This window comes from Myiozetetes cayanensis, unplaced genomic scaffold (assembly GCF_022539395.1).
Source record: "Myiozetetes cayanensis isolate MyiCay16 unplaced genomic scaffold, myiCay2020 scf20-37, whole genome shotgun sequence".
NCBI lineage: Eukaryota > Metazoa > Chordata > Aves > Passeriformes > Tyrannidae > Myiozetetes > Myiozetetes cayanensis.
In genome coordinates, this window is record NW_026087412.1 from 11336501 (window position 1) to 11360876 (window position 24376).

Sequence of the window (24376 nt, forward strand, 5' to 3'; positions counted from 1 at the left end):
CTCTGCAGATGCACATTGCCATTTCTTTCTTAGTCCAGATAATGTCAGAATTCTACTATAGCCGTAAGATTAGCGGGAACAACAGCAGTATGTGCTCACTTGTTTTGGGGGATAGTTGCTTAATTCTGCAGAGTATTTAACTAGTCATGAACGAGGTGAAATGAACAGAGGACTGAGTTAGGTGTTGAGCAGAAGCACCATAACCAGAGTGCTTTGGGTGGATTTAATAACAGGAATTTGTCTAACAGAGTTAGTATCTACACTTTGGACCTTTGCTACAGATGATACTTTTATTTTTCTTGAGTAGATGCTTGTGGGGAAGGAAGAATTAAAGAGTCAGTGTTGGAAAAACCCCATGGAATGTAATGCATAGTCTGTGCCTGTTTCTAGATGTCTGCTTTTCATGATCTACATCCTTCAACAAAGGCTAAGAATTATTAAAAGAAAGAAGTAATCTTTCCCTGTTTTTACAGCCAAGAGTGTTGAGTGGCATTGGAATGGAAAACACAGCAAGCCATTCAGTTCTCTCCTTGCAGTTTCTGTAGGGAATTCTATTGGATGAACATCTGTCAAAAACTCTTTGGAGATTTGTTCTCCTTTTATCTGGCTCCCGTGAAAGAGCAGAACATTATTTTACTTCCCGTGGTGATACACTGCCACATAAATTATTACTGCAGTCTCTCTCTGCTGGCATGTTCCCACTGCTATAAAGTGCTAACAATCTGCAGGAAAAGCAGTTTTTATTTGTTGGAAAATCCTCCCAGTTTGCGGCAGGAGACACTTACTGGCACACAGACTAAGTATTACTAGAGGAGCTAAAAGGTGAGTGTTTCACTGCACTACACGGAGGCTTTTAAACACAAAGGAAAGTACATTATGTGAGAAATGGAGCTGCCGTAATTTCGTCTCTACAAAATGCTGCTACCTAGTTTCACCGTCTGCATAATTATTAGGCAAAGCAGGAACATCTTGTGCTGCAGAAGGTCATACAGGAGCCACTGTGGCTGCAGGCATTGTAATGTGGGTGATAATGATAGTTGTTTAGGGAGATGCAGTTTCTGTACTACACACAAGAGGGCTTTGGCAGCAAATTCCCGATACCTATCTCTTTTTGAAGGGCTCACCTCAGCTACATCTCCTATCTTCACCACAGCCATGTGAGCTGTCAATTTGCTTAAAGAAAGCAACTCAAGAGTATGCCTTAGTCACATCATACCAGGTATTAGAGGACTTACATTACTGCTTTCCACATGGTTTTCCTCCAGTCCTTTCATGATCCAAAGGGTATCACTAGGATGGTTCTTCAGAGTGTCTTCTAAAATACCAGCACTGCTGCAGGAGGCTCAGAAAAGAAAACTATACAGACAATCCTGGAAAATGTATATCACAGGGAAAAATCTAATTCCTTAAGATTAGGTAAGAGAACAGAACTAATTCTAAGCAGACAGGAATAACAGATGAATTAATACACCACCACAGCCTTGATCTTGTACAGTGCAGTAGTGCATCCCTGAAAGCTCATGTTATCTTTGCAGCATGTACTGTATTGTCTCTTTGCTTATTTTCTTTTCTACTAGAAAGAAACTTGAGCTGTGGTTGCGGTAGGTCAGTAAAACCAAAAAAAGTAAACCAAAAAACCAAACTGAAGGCTCTCAGGAAGAAAAAAATGTATCAGCCCTCATAATTTTAATCCTACTGTACTGGGGCTGTTGAAAGGAAATATACTGAAATGGGTTTCACTGCATCTTCTTAACTGGTGTGGTGGTATGCCAAGTATGTGAGACAAGTTGCTTAAGCCATCAAGCAGCACAGAGCGACACAGTGAATAAAATGATTGTTGGTCTACGTGATAAATCAGTGAAGAATCTTCCTAAATAACTGCTTGAGGTTGAAAAGTGCATGAGGGGAATAACTGAAAAATAATAAAAAGGACAACTGCAGCTGTCAGCTTTTTTGTTTCTACATTTCCTGAATATCCATTTCTCCTTCCTGTGGGAAGTTAAGAATCATACTGCCTTGCCAATAAGAAAACTGAATTAAAAAGCAGTAACATTAACTTCACAGACCTAAAATCTGCAGTGATTTCCTTTTAATTAACTATTTTATGGTTGCTTATCAGCTTCTGTCATACCCTTTGACTATAGCATTTATCTCCAGGGGCTTACTCAGAACAATAATTTGCGTGTCTTTGACATCACCCTATCATGAATTCCCATGTCCAACACAAGCTGATTTGCACAAATATTTTTCTAAAAGAGGCACGTACGTATCATATCAGGTGAATGTCTACCCAGTGACTCGGATTGCCAACACCAGAAATGAGTTTGCCTATGAGGGTGTTGTGAGAGACAGTGTTGAGAGCCTTGCTAAAGTCAGGATAGACAATGTCCACTGCAAATATAGTTGGAAAAAAGAGACAAGCTTGGGATCCCAGTTAAGACTCATGCCTCAAGGCTTCTTCATTTTGTCTTACTGCATTACTTAGTCTAACTAAACATTTCGCTTTGCTTCATTAACTTTGTATTACCCAAACATCACAATTACAAGGAGGCAACAGCTGCTTGGTTTGTAGAACTACACAGGCACTTCCATGTGTTACAAATACATCTTGCAGATGTGAGAAAGAGATGGCAAAAGCTCAGAATAATGCTGTATCTGCTTAACAGTGTATTCCTGAATGGAAAGACTATTATATTCCCAGCAGTATACACCTTCCAGTACTTTTGCAGAGCAAGATGGGTTCTATAGTGCTGATGATTACTGTGCTTAAATAAACACTCTCTCTCAAGGAATATTTTGCTTTTAACTGATCCTACAGCTGAAGCCCTACTGGTTCATGATAGCTTGTTGCCATGGATGGGTAATGATGTCACACGTTCTGCCAGTGTCCATGTCAGAAAATAAATGAGAATGACTTTTTTAATTACTGGGAGTTACTTAGCAGTTCCCTGGAAGGTCTGAAGGGAATTACAAGGAAGAAAACCTGATGCCTCATTGACCCTACCTGTGTTGTATCTTTATGCCAGTAAAGTGGTACAGTAAAAACTTCAGAGCAAATGTTCTGCAGATTTAAAACCAAGGTTCTGTTACTGCATTCTGTTACCCTTGTTATCCAGCATTTCAGTGGGATAGGTGAAATGTGGCTTAGGGGCTCACACATGAACACACCTGTGCCCTTGGAAACTGCATAACTATAGTTTCTGGAAGAGGGTGTACTACTTGTGTCCTTCTCTCCATCAGTGACTTTCTGACAGGAAAATGATCCCAAGCAGGGTACAGACATCCCTGCATCAGGGATGCTGCTGCCTTCTCTCACACCACCTTTCAAATTAGGTTAGATCTGTCCTTTCGAACTCGGCATCTGGAAGGCGAAGAGCGAGAGGAAATATCTTGTAAATACATCGGAAAGGCTGCAGAAACACCAGCACTGTCACTGCTCCCTTCCTCCGCTCCAGGACAGCGCTGTTTGGGATATGGGAGCGATCAGGATCTCCATCCCCGCGTGTTCTCACAGGTATCCCTTTCTGGGGAGGCAGAACCCACCTGTTCAGTGCCAACACTGATGCCCAGGCGGGGCAGGACAGGTACCCGGGGTCGGGGGCAGGGGGGACCCCCCTGTGCCGGGCGGGGTCCCCGCTCCGCCCGCGGGGCGCGCAGGGAGCGGGGCGGGGCTCGGGGCGCGCAACCTGCGCGGCCGTCGGGTCCGGCCGAGGAGGGGAGGAGGCGGCGGCGGCGGCATCAGCATGAGGGCGAACTTGGGCGCCCTCTCCCTCTTCGTGGCCCTGGTGGGACTTTCCAGCTTCGTCTTCCTCGTGGTGGCCATCGCGACGGATTTCTGGTACATCATCGATGCCTCTAAGCTGGAGGCGTCCCGGAACGGCTCGGACGCGCTCAGCTCGCACTCGGGGCTGTGGCGGACCTGCCGCGGTGAGTGGGGCGGGCGGAGCGGGCATCCAGCTGTGGATCCAGCTGTGGATCCAGCTGCGGGGGTCCAGCTGCGGAGATCCAGCTCTGAGGGTCCAGCTGCGGGGGTGCAGCCGCCGGGGTCCGAATGCGGGGTCCGGGTGTCCGGAGGGGCCCGGCATCCCTGGGCAGTGCCTTGTCGATATCCCCCCGTGTTACCTGCCAGGGAGACATGGGGAGAGCGAATTTTCTGCTGCTGTAAGCTGATTATGCATTAACTTTTAATCCGAGCTTAATTTAATAAACGTTAACCATTTAGGAGGAAGGAGATGTCTTTTCATTTGGCTGGGGGAATTAAGGGGCAAAAGTTCTGGGTGAAAGCCATTAAAATGTTAAATAATAATGTAAAGAATATAAACATAAGCAACATAAATATAAACACTGTAGTTAATATAAACAATATAATTAAAGTTAATATTATTATGTATTATTAGAATAATATAGCAATATAAATATTGTTAGTTTGAAATGCACATTTGGAATTTTTATCATTAAAATTAGGCTATCTATAAATAATTGAGATAAACTTAATCACATACTAATTAAAGGCAAGTGACTAAAGAGTCGCCAAGTTCACCAGGTAGTTCTACTGTGTTTGGTCTTGCTTGGTGTTTCATGGTTCTAGATTTTAATGAAAGGTCTATGAACGCTATATGGATATTATAGAATTTTTCCCATTGAGTTAATTTGTTACTTTTGGTTTTTATTCCACCATTGAAAGCAAGGAGTAAGTAATGTTCACCACAGGCAAGAAAGGATGTTGCTCCCAGTGGAGTGGGGAGAAGGAGCAGGTTTCAGGAATTCTCCCTGTGCTATATCCCAAGCCCACTGCAACGAGCAGATGTTTCCCTGCTGACTCCAGCAGTTGGGCCCCATGGGAGCAGCCAATGCTGGGTACTGAAAATCCCCTTCTTTCCTTCCCTAACTAGGAATAACTGTTTTAAAAGCAGTTAATATTATATGAATTATATTTACATGCAAAAAAAAATAGTAAAAAGATATTATGATATTACAGTGTAATTTTTTCTTCATTGTTTTTCCCCTTCTCTATTAGTGAGGAATGAGTGTTACCCTTTGATAAACCCCTTCTGGCACGAGAATGCAAACATCACCGATTCACACAGACAGCTTTTGTGTGAGTAACATTTATATTATTTTTATATTTATATCCACCCTTCCCTCCCTCCTTGGCCACTTACAAGGACTCGTTTCCTATTCAGAGGGGGAACTCGCTGAGATAGTATTTTGACTCTTCTTCTGTACAATATCTGTCACTGCCTGTGGTCTTTGAGTGGGTTTACTTTTGAAATAACCATCCATTTCATGTCAAGTTCAGCTAATTTCTTCCACAGGAGCAAGACCTTTCTGACTGGAATGGCACAGGAAGGTACACAATCGTTAAAACACAGAAGGCAAAAATGGTCAAGATCACCTCAGAGGAGTTTGGTCACTGAAAATGCTTAAGCACACATTTAAACGAACCTTTTAGGCAGTTACTTTTCTACCCTTTCAGTGGGATTCCTTGCACTGATAAAAGACTTAAGTTTGTGAGAATTTAAGAAAATAAATCACTGACTAAAAGCAGTGTTCAAAGTCCTTGAAGAACACTGTGTTCAAAATCACTAAGCTCCTAACTCTATTTATTTCCTTTTTTTTTAAGATACATTAGTCAATGTCAGGATGTTTTCAAAAGTCCAAACTGAACATTTTCAAATACTTACAGGCATCGCCTAAAAGATGATTTAGCTTCTTTGCATCATATTCTGTGCAGTCCTCTGCTCATACATGCCTGTATATGGGCTTGATTCTTACAATTTTTTAATTTACTTACCTCTCCTCTCCGACCCTGGCTCCTTCCACCTTGCATGCAGAATATGTGCATTAGTCCCGTGTCTTAAAATGGGACTCTTTCCCTCTAAACCAGCCATTCCCTGAACAATCATCCAGAGAGGCTTAGAGTGTCTTCAGTTTCTTGGAGCAGCATCCCATGATGCAGCTAAAAGTGCAGCACACGTGGGAAAGGAGGCCTGGGAGGTGCTGATGCTGGTGGGGCTGTAACTGGGAAGCTGAAGTAGGAATAAGATCCCAGTGGGCTACTGAAAGGGCCATATAAACATATTGGCAGGTTCAAGACTCACAAATCAGGTTGTCTCTCTGAGCTTTCAAATAGAAAAGGGCCATTTCTTAAATTTTTCTTGCTCAAGGGAGGGGGCCTTGGCTGCTTGATGTTGCTGAAAACTCCGAGGATCAGTGAAAATGATTGTCTGCTTGATCACTCAAACCTTTGAGGGGTCACTGCGAAATGAACCCAGCCAGACTGATGACGTTTTAGGTGTGGGTGGCTCAACTGTTACGTTGGGGATGGTCCAAAATTTCAGGATAAAATTATTAGCATTTCAGAAGTTGTGTGCGTATTTGCAAAAGGCACATCTATTATTTCCCTCAGGTGAGGAGATTTTAGGTTGCATCTCTTTAGTGGAATAACAAAACGAAATCATAGATTATAGAGAGCTCTTTCAGTTATAAAAATGATGTTGGCTTGGAAACAAAGGACAGCTCTTTGGTAGTCATGAAGTGTAAGAGAATAGTGGATATGAGTAAAAATTGGATTAACAACTATGCTTGCAGGCTCTTCAGAGCTTAAGAAAATTTTTTTTCTCTCACTTCCATATCAAGTACTATTTTTAGGTTCCTTGACAAAGACTTCAGGTCTGCAAGGCACTCACAGATTTTACGATAAACAGGCATAGTCTACCTAACAATGATAAGATAAGAAATCAAAGATACTCTAGTGAAATAACCTGCTAAGCTTGATTAGAATGCCCTACAGAGTGAACTTTTTGGATTTTTTTGGATGTTCAGCTTCAGTGCAGTTTCAGTGTGGTGAGGCTACAGGTCTGCAGCAAGAGCAGCTGAACACAGGAACTGCCATGTCAGTACTTCTTCCTTCAAGGAAATACAGATATTTCTAAGTGACATCTAAGTTCATTAAGTACTGAGATATTACCCTCTGCTCTTAAATATTTTCTGACTGTGGTCACTGAATCATATTTAGGCAAACCATTTTCATCTACAGCACATTTTAACTAGAATTTTAGAGGAAAATTCTGAGGGCATGGGTTGCAGTGTAGTTACAGCGGTTTCCTCATCTGTTGCTGTATGGAGCAAACAAGCTAATTGCACAGCTTTAATTGGTTGCTTCAAAAAATCACATTTTTCTCTGTGTGTGCCTGTGAAGGTGTCTGTGAGGAACATTCACATGGGATTAATCTCATTCCATTTAGCTGTAACACATATTTCTCACTGTTTGACTGGCAGACTGAATTTCATGGGTTCTGGCAACATCAAACGTGTTTCTTTCTGATTATTCCTAAAAAGATTTTAAAGGACTGTCTCCTAATGTAGGCATTTAAGTAACACATTGGTCACGTGCCTCATTCTTCAGAGTTTGAATGCACTTTTTGTTATGCCTTGACTAGACACAAGTGCCAAAAAGGTGGGAGAAAGTCTGTATGTGAGTGCAAAGAGCTGGGTGGAAGCAGAAACAAAAGTCCTGGTCACTGCCAGAAGACAAACCCTTCATTGGAGAATGAAAAGCCTTCACACTCCCTTCCTCCACACTTCCAGTTTCTCTCCTATTCATCCACAGCATATTCCTTTTAGGTTTATTGTGTACTTCAAATAGAGCTCCTGGTAAATTAAAACAATTTGGTGTACAAGTTAAAATCCTGTGCTAGCAGCAATATTACTCAGGCAATCAACACAGGTGCTGTTAAGCCTGGGAGTATGATGTGTTTTCACCTCACAGGAGTACTCTTGACTGATTCCTGTAAGGGATTAGACACAAACATGCCTTCCCTTCTGCATTAGCCTTCCACTTCTTTTCTTACCACTCCCTCCAGCTGAACATTCAGTGTATACCATCTGCCTCCCTCAAGCCCAAAATGTATAAAATATTTTCCTACTACAGATTACATTATGACATGGCTATATATTTGTTGAAAACATCAGCCACTGTCTAAACAAAAATACCACTGGACTTCCTGCCACTAGTTTTCCTGAAATTTCTGCACTTAAAAAATTCTTTTTTACTGGAGATGCACACTTTCTTTTGTCCTATACAGGATTAAAAGTGTCACTTTTCACAATCTAGACAGTTTTTAGGATCTCTTGGTGACCAGTAGGATTAAAGATAAAAATCACCCTTAGAACTGAAATCTGTCATCAGACCCCCCAGATATTTTGCCTTTCCATGTGTTCTCCTGTGCCAGCTATGGGAGACAAGCAGGAAGAGCAACTTTTTTTCATGGTGATCTGAATCCATCTCTCACTAAATGATAAAATGAGGATGTCACTCTAAAGAAAGCTGCATCAGGAGTTCTGAGCAGATTTGCCATTTTCCAGTAGAAGAAACATAGCATCCACAATCACATCTAAGTGTTGAGGATCACATACAGAGAGAGGGAAGCTGGTGTGTGGAAGGAATGGCAGTATTTAATCAGCTGAAAGATTTTCTCCAAGAGTTTCAGCTTTGTGAAAGAATTTCTTGAAAGAAAAAACAAAACAAACAAAGCCCAAACAAAAATAAATACCACCACCAAAAAAACCCTAACAACTAAAAGAAAACCCCAACAAGTTACATTGGGCAAAGATTGCTCTTAGGTATTTTTGTAATATAAATATTTTCCATTTACCCGTCTGTATTGTTAATAATTAGTGAATACCAGTACAGATTTAGATGAAGACAGCACCAGTGTAATCCCTGCAGAATGAACAGTGTTGTAAATGTCTCTGATCAAAACCAGACAATTTCTCTTGAGTCTTAGCTTTGCCCCTGAGCTGGTGTGGGGTCCCACCTGCACTGCAGAGGTGAGTCGGGTGTTATGAAAAATAACGTGAGAGGAACTGCTGTTCTTTCTTACTGTCTGCATGGCACACAAACTGTCTGCATTAGGCACCTACAAGGTGCCTACAAGCCTCTGACAATCCTGATTTTTTGTCATTGACATGAACATCATGGGCAGTGATTGATTTCCTTTCACAGGTCCATTTTTAGTGCTCTCTTGTATTCCTGAGCCACCTAGAGATAAGCAGTTAATGGATGTGGTTTCCACTTACATGTGACTGGAAGAAAATCTTTTTCCTGTTATAAAATCAAGACTGGAGTGTGCCCATGCACAACTGCTTTAAGTATTCTCCCAAGAGTATTTTTATTTTTTTCTTTTTTAAAGTTCTGTGTGACTGGAACATGAGGCTGCAGACAAGTTAGTGCTTCTTGTAGGGAAACAATCTTTGCAACAGAGGCAGTTACTGATACCTCAATTGTTTTAATGTAACAGCTGCCTTGGTTTCTTCCTCAACAAAATTAGTTTAATAGTACAGATAAACTTGTCTGGATATCCTCACAGCATGTGGACCCTGTAACAGTCACTAACCAGCTGCTTTCACACTTTGCCCTGCTCTTCATGGTCCCGTTTAATTTTTACTGAATTTACTTTATTTTTACGGTTTGTAATGTTATAAAGAATACCCTATTCTTTGGCTGCCATGACATTTTTCCTGGGGGATTTACAGTTCTTCACAATTTTTCTTTTAGTTGGAAGCTATCAGAAGGAGAACAGGGCTGGAATATCTGGCAAGAGCTACTTCAGAGGCCAAGTGAAATAAGACCCAAGTGATGTACACAGAAATTCTAATTTAATTGATCTGGTAGGTGTGTACCTAAAGGGATCTGCTTTGTTTCTGAGCAACAGTGTACTGTTCCTTCAGAGAGGTCCCAGGGCACATCTGCTTGGGTACTTAGAGTAGATATTCCAGTAAATATATACAGAAGTCTGAGATAACTGCAGCATCACTGCGGCTGAGGCCGAACGAGTGACAACCTCTGATGAATGTTCTCGTTTTCAAAGTCATTGGTACCGTGGCAATAGAATGTGAGCCACGGTTCACCTCTCACATCCATCATTCTACCCATTCCTGCTTGTCAGTGTCCCCTGTTCCCACTCCAGCATCATTTTATTTCTGCTGTCTGCAATTTGTCTTCCAGTTTAGCTCAGAGACTTTTTGAGAAGAGCACCAAGCCAAAACATGTAACACACACCAGAGAGCCTGGCTAATTATCCTGGAGTTCCCTAACCCTCCACCAGCAATCCTCCACCAGCATCTTTGTTGAACAGCAGGGAAACCAGGCCCTCGTGTCCCTGAGGTCCAAGCCCAGAGGTCTCAAGTTTAGCCACTTACATCTTTTCAGTTGCTCAATGTTTTTCCAATTGTTTCCTTCCTTCCTTCCAAGCAGGTAGGTCTTTCTGCATACACTGATTCTTCCTGGCATTGCCAAGTCTTTCCCGAGCAGCCCCGTCGGTTTTAGCAGCTGCCAAGCGTTTGGTTTCGGCTCGAGGCTTTTGTCTTTCTAACTGGCTATTTAGTAACTGCTGGGTAAGATAAACAGGCCCTTAATTAAGCTCTTCTGAGCCGCTGCCATTTGGAGTATTTCTGATGAGGTGACTATTACAGTTTTCTAGAGATTATTTGCTATTATAAGCTGTGCAAACAAATCCAAAGTTAGTTTGAAGCAATTAAGCTCCAGCACGTTAACAGGAGATGATTAACAAAACTGCTTTGCTTGCAGTTGGTTACTTCTGACACCGTTCAATTTTTCTAGTTCATTCCACAGATTTCTCTTTGCAAACAACTCAACAACTGTGTTGGGTGGTAATTTAGTAGTGCCTGCCAAATCCTGAGATCTGGACACACACTGCAGATGTCATCCTTACAGATATTTGGTCAGATCTCTACTAAAACAGCTTCGGCTAGTTACTGTAAAACTTCATTAGCTCAGGTCAGGCAATTGAGATTTTTTTTTCCTTCAAAAAGACAGGAGTGTTTTTTAAATGTTTATGAGTTTGTTTCAGTAGTTCTAAGACTAAATTATTGGATTTTTTGTGTTGGACTGATGGGGAACTCCGGCATTGAGCAATAGATGTGGGAAACTGAATTCTGTTTTGCAGGAAAGTGCACATACCTCTTCTTCTAAACAGCAAAATGTTTAGGCTGTGGTGGTTTTTTTTTTTTGATTTTTTTTTTTTTTAATACTAGATTAATTTCCTCGATATGAAGAGAGTTGTATGTATAATACATGCATAAGTGTATTTCAACAGAAACTAAAAAAAAAAAAACACACTAAAATTACTGCAAAATTAATGTTTTAACTTCTTTCACAGATGATTATTGAGGACAGAAACAGAGTAAAGATATTTTAAGTCATGTTTTTCTATAAACTAATTCTGTTCCTCTAATCAAGGAATATAATGGCATAATATCATATGCCAGATGGCATGAATTCAGATTCCTGAGTGGTTTCCATGGCAGCATTTTAGAATAAGTTTCCCAGGCAGTTGCAGATTTCATAGGACAAATGACTATTAGATATTGAACTTGAACAGTGGAGATGATAAAAGTGCTGTTTAACCAAATACAATCCATTAAATATTTGATTTTAAAAAAGCTGCAGGTGATTAATGAGAAATGCAGTTCCAGCTGTGTGTAGGAAAAGTGAGGCTCTGTCACAGTGGGATTCGTGGGTTTCAGCTGAGATATCCCCAAACCCTGTATTTTCGTTTTATGTCCTTATGAAGAGGGCATAAAAATCAGAGTTGATCTGAAGTTGCATGCAACTGCCACAGATCATAATGTAATCTGTGACACTCCCCAGGACGTTCTGGTATGGATTTGCTTTCCCTTTCTTTCACAAGGTTCCATTCAGAGCCTGACCTACCTCACCCACTGTCCTGGCTCAGGCTGCAGTAGGTGCAGTAGATGAAATCACATCATGATAAGGCAAGTCAAAGAAATAGCAACTGCAGGTGTTACTGTCCTGAGGTGTAGTTTGTTAACAGTCAGTGAGGGACACCTGGAAAATCACAAGGCATAGAGCCAGCGATGAGCTTATTTATGTTTTTTTCCTCCCAGCAAAGCCAGGTCTGGGGACAGAGTTGTACCATTCTTACAATCACACTTGTAAAAAATGTTAATTGTATCAGATTTTATCTGCTAAGGCCTTTTCACCTTTTACATGTAAGGCCAAACCTAAGAGGACACATGGATGTCGGGGTGGTAGTGAACCAAAATCAGGCCCAATAACCCTTAGCAAGCACAAATGTGGCTGAAGACCAGCCTGTTCCTGCTGCTCCTCTGCAATCTGAGAGCTGAGTTGGGTTCCAGATCTCTGTTCTGTCACATCATATTGCATCACATCCCCAACAACCACTTCTACCTATATAAAACTCCTGAACTGAGTTCCATGGCTGTTTCTCATCTTGGTATTCAGCTAAGATTTGCAGACAATTTTGACATACGGGTTTATACCCAGTAAGCTGAAGATTGATTTGGCTGTTAGCATCTGAGAATTGCTATAGGTTTGTGTTTCTTAGCCAGCAACAGCAGCTGGGGCTACTTTTGTTGAAGGAAAACGCAGGGAGTGTCCTCAGCTTTAGAATCAAAGAGAGAAAGTGCTCTCTTCAGTGCAGAATGCTGAATTCATGATTTCTGAGCATCAGCTGGTCCTGATGTGGGCATATGTGGGATTGGATATGAAAATATAATACCAGCATAAATAAACAGAAATAGAAGAACAGTAGGGTCACCTCCCAAAACTTTGTCGTTTGCCACATTTTTCCTTGGGGTCGTGTTCTGTGCTACACAGAACAAATAATTATGTCTTGAAACCAGATTCTACCCAAGTAAAGACATTAACAGTGTCTGCCTTGGTCCCCTCCTAACCTTTAAGCTTCTAGAACTGAACAGAGATACACAGTTGTGTCTTATCTTTATAATGCTGTTGAAGGGGATAAGCTGGATCCTTAGCCAGTGGCAGATGGAGTACTTCCAATTCAGTGGGCAGTTACAATCAATCAAAAAAATTGATCATTTGATCACACAAAACCTGTGATCTCTAACTGATTCCTTTTCCTTGGGAACCAGCTAATGTATATTGTCATTCCTCTGTGAAATTAAATGAGTCACTGAAGCCCAGACCTCTTCAGAATATGGATTTTAAGTTGGTTTTTTTTTTTTTTTCCTCAGCACTTTGGTATTAAATAAATTGATACTGGAATTACTTTTTCTTGGTTATTATTCTAGAAAAGGTTGGGTTGAATGTTGTGGATAGATTGCATGAGAAGGAACAATGACACAAAGATGGTTTATGATGGAAAAAAACCATCATAAAGTGTCATATGAAAAAATACATAGCAACCCTCTGTTTACACAGCTATTAAAATGTTATAGGGATCAAGAAAGACTAATGTAAAACATTTAGCATGGGAGGAAGCGAGCAGGATAGGTTAATGTACTTAGTGAAGCTGCTGTAGAAAACAATGACAGACAGAATCAGAGCTGGATGGGAAAATTTACCTCTAGTTGATGGTCAGCTGCAACAAAGGAAAAGGTCACCAAATTGCTAGATCTGTTCAACAGAGAGCATGTGACAGAAGAGAAAGAATTTAATCAAAAGCATGGCTGGATCTCACCACCCAGACACAACAGTGCCACTCACTGTGATCTGTGTCATAACCAGGGCTACTTTTGATTTAGTTTGTCAGTGCCTGGTATGCAGTGCATCACCTGTGATCCAGCTTGGCTTAATAGCTGAGGCAGTTTAACTGCTTAAATATATCTATGCAGACATATCCTTTATATTTGCAGTCTCTGTTTGAAACCTAGGCTGTGATCCTATGAGGGCTTGCTCTATATCTGACCTTTTCCTCCATATCATATATTTGTCCTGCCAACTTAAACTGGAAACCCAAGAGGTTTTCCAATTTCTTGTTAATTCAGCACAGAATAAGGCTTTGATTCTGATGTTGCATGCACTTAATAATTATTAGTACATCCACTGACACCCTCATAAAGTATCAAAATATTAACGTTCTTTATTTTTCTTCAGACATGCATGGAACATTTGTCATCCTGATGCCCCTCAGCCTGATACTGATGATTTTTGGAGGAATGACTGGATTCATCAGTATCCTTGCCAGGGCCTACCTACTGCTTCTAATGACGGGACTGCTTTTTCTTTTTGGAGGTACAATATCAAACTCCCAACTTAACCAATTTAAATAATAAGAGATTATATCTGGGAAACATCACTTTGTTTTTCCAGGGAATAAGAGATAAGCAGAGGTTTCCTTTTAGAACAATACTGGTGTTCATCCTGATGGGATTCTGGAGCCAAGCAACTTAGTCAGGAAAGGCAAATAATCACACACAGCCAAACATCCTTGTGCAGTGAGTCACACTTTGAACACAGAGTGTTTGCTGTGCCCATTAACACAAAAGATTTAATACCTTCTAAGCACAGGGCACAAATTCTTTACAGACTGGGTAATGGGGTAATTGAAAAGTGACTTTGGAATTGCTAAAGCATAGGGTTTGATAACCTTGCACAGGTCTTACACCCATTAAGAAAATTGGCACTTTGGCAAAGGCATTTGCACTGGGTTCCTGAAAAGGGTGGGCATTCCTGGGTTAGCCTCACTGCTAGTTTTGAGCTAGAGTGGTGTCCCCAAACCATGGGCCACAAAAGGAAACTCCCAAAAGTTATTTTGGTCTATAACATTTGATTCTGAAGCTAGTAACAGAAGCCAGAACAAAGCTTTTCTCCCTCTCAATCAGATAAGACACTATCTTGTCCTGCAAGTGCTCCAGTATCTACTTTCCCTGGGCTACAGCCCTTTATTCCAAGGCCTTTCTATGACTTCTTTCCTGCCACTGATCAAGTAAAAGTGTGACTTTGGTTAATATATGTCCTTTGAGTGTCATATACTTATGTCACTTTTAGGATTTAGTATGTACTTGTGCTAGATGGGCCATTCCCTAAGTTTGTGACCTTCTGTACAGTTCTTTTATTCTGAAAGCACCCAGCTCCTTGTTTGAGTGCCTTTATTAATTTATTTTTAGTCTGCTCCAAGGATGTCTTTGACTCAGTTATTCGGAAGTGATGAGTAGTCATAACTCCACAACACTTAGTGGGAGGTGACAGCAAAGACCAACACATTTACATTAAACACTCAAAATTTACAATACTCAAAATTAGAAAACAGCCCAAATTCAGGTCAGTGACATGAAATGCAAGAATCTGTGTCTCTGTGGGCTTTCTGGCATAGAGGTAGACATCTGCACATGGTGGTCAGCAGGGAGGAATCAGGATGCATTATAATACAGTACTGAAAACAGAGATGTGTGTGCATTATATATCTGTGGAATATATGACTGGATTTTTATTGTGGCAGGTTTGATGTTAGACGTTTTGATTCAGTATTTAACAGTGGGAACACACTGTACTCAATGGACAGAAAACCAACCTCAAATAGATATCAAAGATAAACTGGAAATCTGGCCTGGGTGGGATAGGAAGGAGTGGCAAAGAAGCCCTAAGCCATATCCAGTTGACTGGTTTTGATTTAACCAGCTGAGTGTGTTTCTCTCTCTCAGCTCTGGTCACACTTGCTGGGATCAGTGTCTACATTGCATATTCAGCTGCTGCCTTTGAAGAAGCTGTCTGCCTCCTGAGGAGCAAGGACCTGCTGGTGGAGATCGATATCAGGTTTGGCTGGTCCCTGGCACTGGTCTGGATCTCCTTTGTTGCAGAAGTGCTCACTGGGGCTGTGTTCCTCCTGGCAGCAAGAGTTGTGGGTCTGAAACGGCAGCGTGAGGAGACGTTGTGAACAACAGGTGTCTTTGCAACGACAGAACCCTGAAGAGCCTGACAGTCTGGATTGCTTGGCCCAGCTGGTCACTGGGGGTATATAAAAGTGGAAGGCTGAGTACCCTGTCAGCTGCTGTAAACCCTGTTCCTCAGAGTTGGCTGTAAAACACAAAGATTCTGATAAATCAGTAAAACATTGCAAGTGCTGTCAATAATGACACCCTTGTGACTTTAGAAGAAAGTACATTGCAGTGTTAGTGTTTTCAGACTAATTTCAGCTGGCAGCTCATAAGACATCTCTATTCACTGCTTGGAACAAGGCAGAGTTCTTGCTTTCTTTTATCTTTTTTGCTGTCTAAGCAAAGTGCCTCAGAGTACCTTGCAGGCCAGCTTTTGGTTTCTCCTCTGAGTCTCCTAAGAAGGACATGGACCTGCTGCAGTGAGTCCAGAGGAGGCCACAAAGGTGCTCCAGGGGCTGGAGCCCCTCTGGTATGGAGATGGACTGACAGAGCTGAGAAGAGAAGGCTCTGGGGAGACCTTAGAGCCCCTTCCAGTACCTGAAGTGGGATACAAGAGGAAAGGGAATTTGGACAAGAGCCTGGTGGTTGGAACTACATGATGTTTGAAGTCCTTTCCAACCCAAACCATTTTATGATTCTGTAATCCAGCAGATGGTAAAGTTCTGGAGTGTAGTGCAGTGGTGAGTGTATGGCAAGAGAAAGATACAGCTACTTTCCTAGATGTTTTAACTAACTACTGTAGCCAGCCCCAATCTATTTTAGATGCTCAGGCTACATACTTATCTCTTTCAGCCTATCACTAGCTGCTTTTTCAATTCTGTAATGCAGAAGATGTATCTGATGAATTTCTCAGTTTTTACTTTGCATTTTTGTTGATGCTTCCTTTTCATGAAGTTTGTGCACATGCTTTGTGCTAGAATATGTTTGTCTTGTGCTGAAAGCTGCTAAATAAAGTGAACACACAAGACACGTGAATTTTGTCCTAGGTGCCAAGCAATCCAGTTTTTCCTCTGGGTAGTAGCACTTAAAAGAATTGAAGTCACTGAAGAAATTTTTCCCTGACTGCTGTGGCTTTGAATAAAGACCTGGATGTGTTAACAGCTTCCCTCTCTTTCTGTTAGATCATGTATTTCTGGAGGACCTCAGCACACTGCAGTTCAGGACTGTGACTCAGGAGCTGTGTCAGGCACACTCTGTCGTTGGGCAAAGTCCCTTGTACATTCCCCAGCAGTGCAAAGGGCATCATTCATCTACCTCTGTTAAATATCAGGATGATTTTATCAGTGTGTCCCATGCTGAAGACTGCACATTCACTCTCACAGAGCTCAGCTTTAATCTTAGTCCCACAGTACCAATTCCTTCAGGGAGCTTCTGGGAGCTTCCAGTCTTTGAAGACAGAAGGGACCATTATTATTGCCATGCTGTGAATGGAGAGCTGAGCCAGAAGACCTGTCCAAGGTCACATGAAAACAGTGTTTCTGAATCCCAGCCTAACACCTTAGTTGGCCATTGCTTGTTATCAGACTGAAGTAAGACTAGAAATCCTGAAAGGACTGAGTAGTAGAAATTCTGTGGTTAGCCAGTCCAGTTTTGTAATTCTCACTTGCTCTGACATTGGTTTTCAGGTATTTTCCATGTTGCCTTATGTTGGGACCATATAATTGAGTGATTTTACAAGTTAAAGCGTACAAAATCAGCTCTAGAAGAAGAGTAAGAAAAACAAATCCTTTGTAGTAAAAATTCCATGTGCTTAAGTGAATTATGTAAAATGTGATTCTGTGTTTTGTTGCTGGTGAAGCTATTTATAATACAATTTGTATGATGTTACTCAGACATTACTGTAAGCTGTAACAATAAAATATCATCTGAGTTATTTTTTGAATATTTATTACAGATGTTATTTTAAAGTGGTTTTGAATGTTGTAAAATTAAATAAAATGACATCTCGGAGCTGGGAGTTATTTATCAAGACATGGAATAACTAGGTTTTATATTTTTCCCTAACTTTTTCTTCAGATCTGTTCTACTGTTTTTATAATGCTTTTGAAGTGCCTGTGTCACATGTGGTAGGTATTCAAAAGATACTTGCACAGCTACAATATAAACTACTCAAGTGATCAAATCTAATTAGAAAGCCAATGAATCTGTTATTGAATTAGAGCAATTGTCATTTCCATGGCTCTCCTAAATTTCTCATTCTGGCTTCCTGCAACATCTGGTACAATGGTAATAAAGAGCATCTTCTACTCCTGAATGTTTGCATAACCCCAGAATTTCTCTGAAATTCCTTTTGAATACAAAGAACAAAAGATTTTTTGGAACAGTCAAATTAGCATTGAACATTTTGAAAAATTATGCTAGGAAGAGAAAACATCCTAGAAAGGATTTTATGTAATTTGAGACAAATGACCTTATAAGCTTCTTCCTCTTACTGAAACTAATGTTTATTTAATACCCAGTTTTTTGCTGTGTTTTCCCCAAAATACATTACTGAGATGAGGACACTGAATGTTCCCATTACTTTGTGGTGAATTGCAAACTCATTGGTAATTGGTCACATTTCAAATGAAGAAAAACAGATGTACTGAGCAGAGCAGTACTGTTTGAGGAGTTAAGGCACAGAGCTACTGGCCAATATCCATCAGTAATTTAAAGGCTTCCTCAGGGAGTGGCAGAGAAGTGTAGGAGAGGTCAAAGGAATCCAGGAGCATGAAAAAGGTGCAGATATACAAGACATTTATAGGACATGCTGGTGAATATTCTGCAGACATGAATCCACAAGGATTCAGTTTGAAACTGTGCTGTTCCCCATCTTGGCTGCTGCAGAGCAGCTTGGATGTCTCTGTATAACCCCCACCTCTGGTGACCAATGGGACATTTTTGGACAGTTAAAGCAACTCCATGCATTTGTTGACCACTGGTCCAAAGCCAGTAGACCTGTGTGGTGGGTTAACCCTGGCTGGATGTCGGTTGCCCACCAAAGTCATTCTGTCACTCCCCTCCTCAACACAAGGGCAGAGAAAATCTACCAAAGGGCAGAAGATAAGGGCAGGGAGAGGTCACTCACTGATTACTGTCATGAGCAAAACAGACTCGACTTGGGGAAATGAGTTTAATTTGTTACCAGTCAGAATAGGAGAATGACAAATAAACCCACATCTTAAAAACACCTTACCCTCACCACTCCCTTCTTTCCAGGCTTAACTTTACTCCTGAATTCTCTGCCTCCTGGCTGCTGAATGGCACAGGGGGACAGAGAAAGGGGGTGCAGTCAGGTTATTTCTGAAGCATCTTCCTCCTCATGGAGTGGACTCCTCACACTCTTCCCCTGCTCCAGTGTGGGGTCCCTCCCACAGAAGACAGTCTTCCATAAACTTCTCCAATATGAATTCTTCCCATGGGCTGCAGGTTCTACACCAGAGTTTTAGCTATCCCTGGTTTAGGCTACAGATATTTTACTACTGAATTGCATTCTAGTTAAGTTACAAAAATTAGACTATTTTGCTTTTACTAAAACATTATAGTGCTGTTTTACTGCAGCAGCCTTCTCTTCTGTTTTGTACATGAGCTTTAACCCTAACTAAGCCCTCAAACTTTCCCCTCCCTTTTTGCCAGTGCTTTCAGCAGCTGTCACTGCCATGTCCAGTCTTTGGATGTGTACTCACAGGAGCAGTACGTGCTGCTGGGTCACATCTCACTTCGGCGTTTGTATCGCTAGCGATCACAGTGTGAGTCCTCTCCCTCGGGAGATCTCTTCGGCTTTGTGATGGGTTTGCACAGAAACCGTGGTCTGTACTGACACCTCATGGCTGCACTGAGCACTTGGCTGTATTTGGGGAGAAATCATTTCTGTGCACACAGCACGTACAGGACAACCAGGTGATCAGGAACAGCCACCCTGGCTTCATGAAAGGCCTTTGGACTCGATGGTCTTAAAGGTCTTTTCCAACCTAAACGATTCTATACTATTTTTGTATGGTTTGAAGAGCAGAAGAGACCCTCCTGCTCACTATGTTCTAGCTCCTGTATTTTATAGCCCAGAGATTCTCACCTAGAAACTGCTGAATCCCAGCCTGTAACAACTCCCAGCTGCTGGGCATCTGAAGTTAAAATATCAGGTGTTGGAAAACGTGCTGTTAATAATGCCTGTGTTTGTTTTTAAAGAAATAATCACAAAATATCCTTAAAGGTTTTTATTTATAGCCATGCCATTGATGGCTATGTTTGGAGTAGATTGAGTAGTATTGTTTTTTGATTACATTTGTGGGATAAATGTTGAAACTGTTTAGCAGAAACTAACCAAGCAGAATATCTGAGGATGCAAACAATAAGAAAAAACAAATAGCTTTATATCGTGGCTTATTTCCATGATATGACAGACTAGGAATTGAACAACTGAACAGGACAGACTTAAGTATTGATACAGCAAACGTTAGAGGGGTTCTGGAGGAAAGAACGTGCTACATTTTTCTGTGGATATTAACTTTTGTACCCTCTTTCAGTAATTTTTTTTTTCCCAACAAAGTCATGAAGTTCTGCTCTCAGTATGAGCTGAGCAACACCACAACATTGCTGAGTTTTGAAACTATGCAACAGCTGTCAAAGTGGGAGAGATCAAATCTAACCTTTTGCTAACAATCTGCAGGTATTGGAGGGAGAGGATGTGATGCCATACCCTACCATACCCCACGGTAGCTAAAGTGGCATTGACAGATTGAAATCTCTTGTTATGTGTGACCTACTTTCTCCCTCTATGACCTGAGAAAACCCATCTTTGTGACCTTACAGGAACCTTCCAGGTTCCATCACCATTGAGGACAAGGCACTAAAGTTAATACTGGTAAAAACTGCCAGAAAGAAAGGGATATGGGACAGTAAGAATACAAGTTATCATCAGTTAATGAGTTACTGTTTATCAGCCAAGCTCTAACAATGGAATGTATTTATACTCCCGAGTTATCTCCCACCACTCTTTGGTATTAAAATGCATTTATTCAGCACAGCATCTCTACAGCCTGGTCCTGTTCACATGATACATTAAGCTATTGGGTTTAATATTTCATTTAGAGCAGAGCAGAGCAGATGAGCAGGTAAGTGTTAAAAAGTAGCACCTTAGTCCTGGTGACAGTCTGCTTGTACAACTCATTTCAAAGATAGTTGAAAGATGCCTTGGTTGGGGCTGGAGGAGTGGAAGGCAGTTCCCTGAAGGGCTTTTGGCTCATAACTTTACTGTTTTCCTTTTTGCCAAGGACAAGGCAAACACTTGCCATGGAAGGCTGTGATTGTCTCAGTGCAATACTCCCTAGGTGTCGAAAGGAATCTCTCTGCCAATAGCTGAACAGCATTTGCTAATGGCTTATGCTTCTGGACAACACATCTGGCTGCTGATGGGGCCAACATACTTCTCCATCCAACCTGGCCTTCTAAAATATTTATAAACCAACGCTGTATGTAATGTCTGTAGCATACAGAGAGGCTGAACTGAATTGCACTGTGGAGGAGTCTCTATTTCCACAGCCTTTTGGAACTGACTGTATCAGTGCTGTGAAAACCCTTTGGCATCATACACCTTTTATTGCCACAGTTCTCACTTGACTAATATTATACAGCGAAGCACTTAATTATGCCAAAAAACCTCCCAAAAAGTCCAAACAAAACCACCCACCATAAAAAACAACTTTATAACTGTTAAGCAAAATCTATAGAAGAAAAAAACTTTGTAGTATTTGTAATAAGTCTTTTGAGTTATCTGCCTTTCTGTTTATAAACAGTACCTTACAGGAATGGCAAAGACTGTAGCCAGCAGACCTGGCAACTGTATCTCCTTCTGGTCTGTGGGGATCTTTGTATGTGACAGCACCTTTATTCTGGTCCAAGGCACTTCTGATAAAATGGAGAAGTTCTACACAAGTAGCTGAGAAGCCCAGGCCTGTTTCATTCAGTGAACAGATAGATAAGAGACCTACTTAATACAGTATGCAGCAAGAAAGTGTAAATATTTATTTCTCAGAGCTCAGGAATAATGCAATCTTTAATGAAAACAAAAGAAGAAAGAATTGCCTACAGGGCGCTTTCTCAGCCAACAGAAATCAAGACATTCACAGTCCTGTCTTTTAGATTCAGACCTGCAGGGCTGCCTCAGACTCAGGTATTCATTGTTTAGCCTGCTACTAGAATTTGTGCAAACACCCAAGTGACAGGACTTACTGCTGTGAGTTTCATTTTGCTGAACAGGTGGCAATTACAAAATCCCTGTGTTTCCTGGAGTCACTCAGTCCCCTGACCATGTGCACCAACAAGTTACTAATCCATCTGAGTAGCAACAGGCTGATTAACAAGAAGTGTCTTTACTGTCATACTTTAGTGATCACTTGCTTGTCCCGTTAGTGTCGAGAGCCTCAGGAGTGTAACTGTGCAGGGAGCTCTGCTGGGCTGGCTTCCTTGAAGGAAGATTTGTTATTCCCCCTCAGGGGTCTCTGGCTCTCTGTGTGGATAGACAGGAGGCTGTTACATCAGCAAAACAAATGAGGAAAAAAGTCCACTTCCCATACATATATCCAATAGGAAAGCTACACTCCTGCACCCAAACCCCTCCTAGGCACAGACCTGCCCTTCAGAATCTGTCTTGGGCTCACTTGCCTGCTCTCCTGATCACCAAAAAGCCCTTTTACTCTGCCTTGGCAATGATAGAGCAGTGGGTGGGGACCCTCTGTCACCATAACAACTGGGCTATCTGCCTTATAATTCAAATTACCCTCTCCAGCTTCAAGGGCCTCTTCCTACACACCACCTAGAGCTCATCAATCCTTCCCTGAGCCATTCTACATTCTTTATTGTAGGGTGTCTCCCACACCCACTCTTTCTAAATCTGCCCCTCTGTCTGATGAACTAGATAGTCACCCATTTGGGAAGAGGATTGAACTGGATACAGGTAAGCCTTTGTCTTTTCAAAGGCCAGCTAACCCTGTGATTAACCCTGTTGTCTTGGATCTGCCTGTGGGAACGGAGGCCCCAAGGAGTTCAGAAAATAATCCCACACAGAGCAAACAGCTCACACAGCAAATCCCCTTGTAACTTCTGAGTCCTTTGGAATGTAGATGCCATGACAAGCATTAAAACACTAAAGTGCTCTCAGAAAGCACCATGTCTTTCCAAAATGCAACCCCAGAGTCTTACTTAGCTACTAACTTTGTTACATGGGACTAACAGATATCCCTTTCTGTACTTCACCACCTTTAATGGCAGTGTTCCTACTCAATTGCCTCAGCTTGGATAAATGACTTTACTAAACCTCTCCTATAGCTCATTTAGAGATTGAATAATTTTCATCACATTTTCTTTCATTATATGTAGAGATTTCAGCCTGCACTGTCAGCTGCAACCCATATATACACTGCAAGTCAATACAAATATTTTCTACTAATTTGGAAATTAGGTTAAAACGTGATTACCCTCTAAATAGCACTGCTACATGAGAGAGAAGCATGCAGTATAAATTAGTGCTTGAAATGGGGTTTGCAACACACATAATCACAACTTGGCATTTCACCAAACTCATTTATGAGCAGTTATCACGACATGGGGACCCAACTAACTGTTAGCTGTTATGTGTGAATGTAATTTTCTGTGGAGAAGCAGCCCCTGAGATAAGAGCTCTCCCAGCTCTGTATTGCTGTGCTTTGCCTGAGCAGCCACGGCACGTCACTGTTGTTCCACACAAAAGAGTCAAAAGAGACTCATTTCTCTGAGCCGGCAGCAGGACTCGAGTCTTTTTGCCTTTGTCAAGGGAAGAAAATGTGCTACAAACCAAGGGATGAAGCCAAGGCATTTTTCACCCCCCTCCAAGACTGAAGGGAGGCCATACCTGTTACTCTTTCTCTTTCTCATTTGTGTGTGCAGAAAGATTTAATCCACATTTTATCCTTAAAGGTATAAGAAGACAATGGTCATTAGCCAGGGATTACACATAAAGATAGAGTAAATTTGGCATAACCGTTAAGCCTCAGAAGTCTTCAAGAACCAGGGGTCTGAATTATGTTTTTCTAGAAGCATAACACTCCTAAGAAAGCTTTGTCAACAGCTATGTCAACTCACATAAGCTGAGTAGCACTGAGCACTTCCTTCCAGTACTTGCCACTTAAAGTACAGAAATACTCCCAGTTCATCACTTGACTTTTTCCAAATTTTCAGCAATTCCCACGCTGTCTGAGTGCAATGGGGAAGCTTAATTCCTTTTTCAGTAAAGTTTCATACAAAACAATTCAAGAGGGATGATACTGCCAGTAAGGAGAACTCCAGCACAGGGTAGGAAAGAAGATGCTGAAGGATAAAATAAAAAATAAAACAAAACCATGAGAAGATGCTAGAGGGGAATTAACAATAGAAGATACATATAAACTTAACACAAAATTATTTTTCAAGGAGGGACTTTGTGGTATCTTCTGTTGCACTCAGTGCACTGAAAGCAATAGCTTCCCATCCATGGGTTTTCATACTGTGCTTGTAACCCATCAGTGATAGCTGCACTTACCAGATCGTGCTGCTCAGCCTGACTGGGCTCTTGTTGGCTCAGTAATTCATCACAAGGCTGGCAGCCCATGGACCTGGGATCATAAAGAGGAAGCAACACTTCAGCTGCAGGTGACAGAGGTGCTGTGTTTACATTCTCAAGCCAGGTTTACTCATCTAG

The 24376-nt window shown here is 41.4% G+C and overlaps 1 protein-coding gene across 1 annotated transcript; it reads left to right on the forward strand.

Moving 5' to 3' along the window:
- Positions 1-3743: 3743 nt before the first annotated feature.
- On the forward strand, positions 3744-16157 carry TMEM114 (transmembrane protein 114). The gene is made up of 4 exons (XM_050317052.1): positions 3744-3927; positions 5018-5098; positions 13907-14044; positions 15454-16157. The coding sequence occupies exons 1-4, from the start codon at positions 3744-3746 to the stop codon at positions 15684-15686; spliced, it is 636 nt and encodes a 211-aa protein (XP_050173009.1). The 3' UTR covers positions 15687-16157.
- The last annotated feature ends 8219 nt before the right edge of the window (positions 16158-24376 follow it).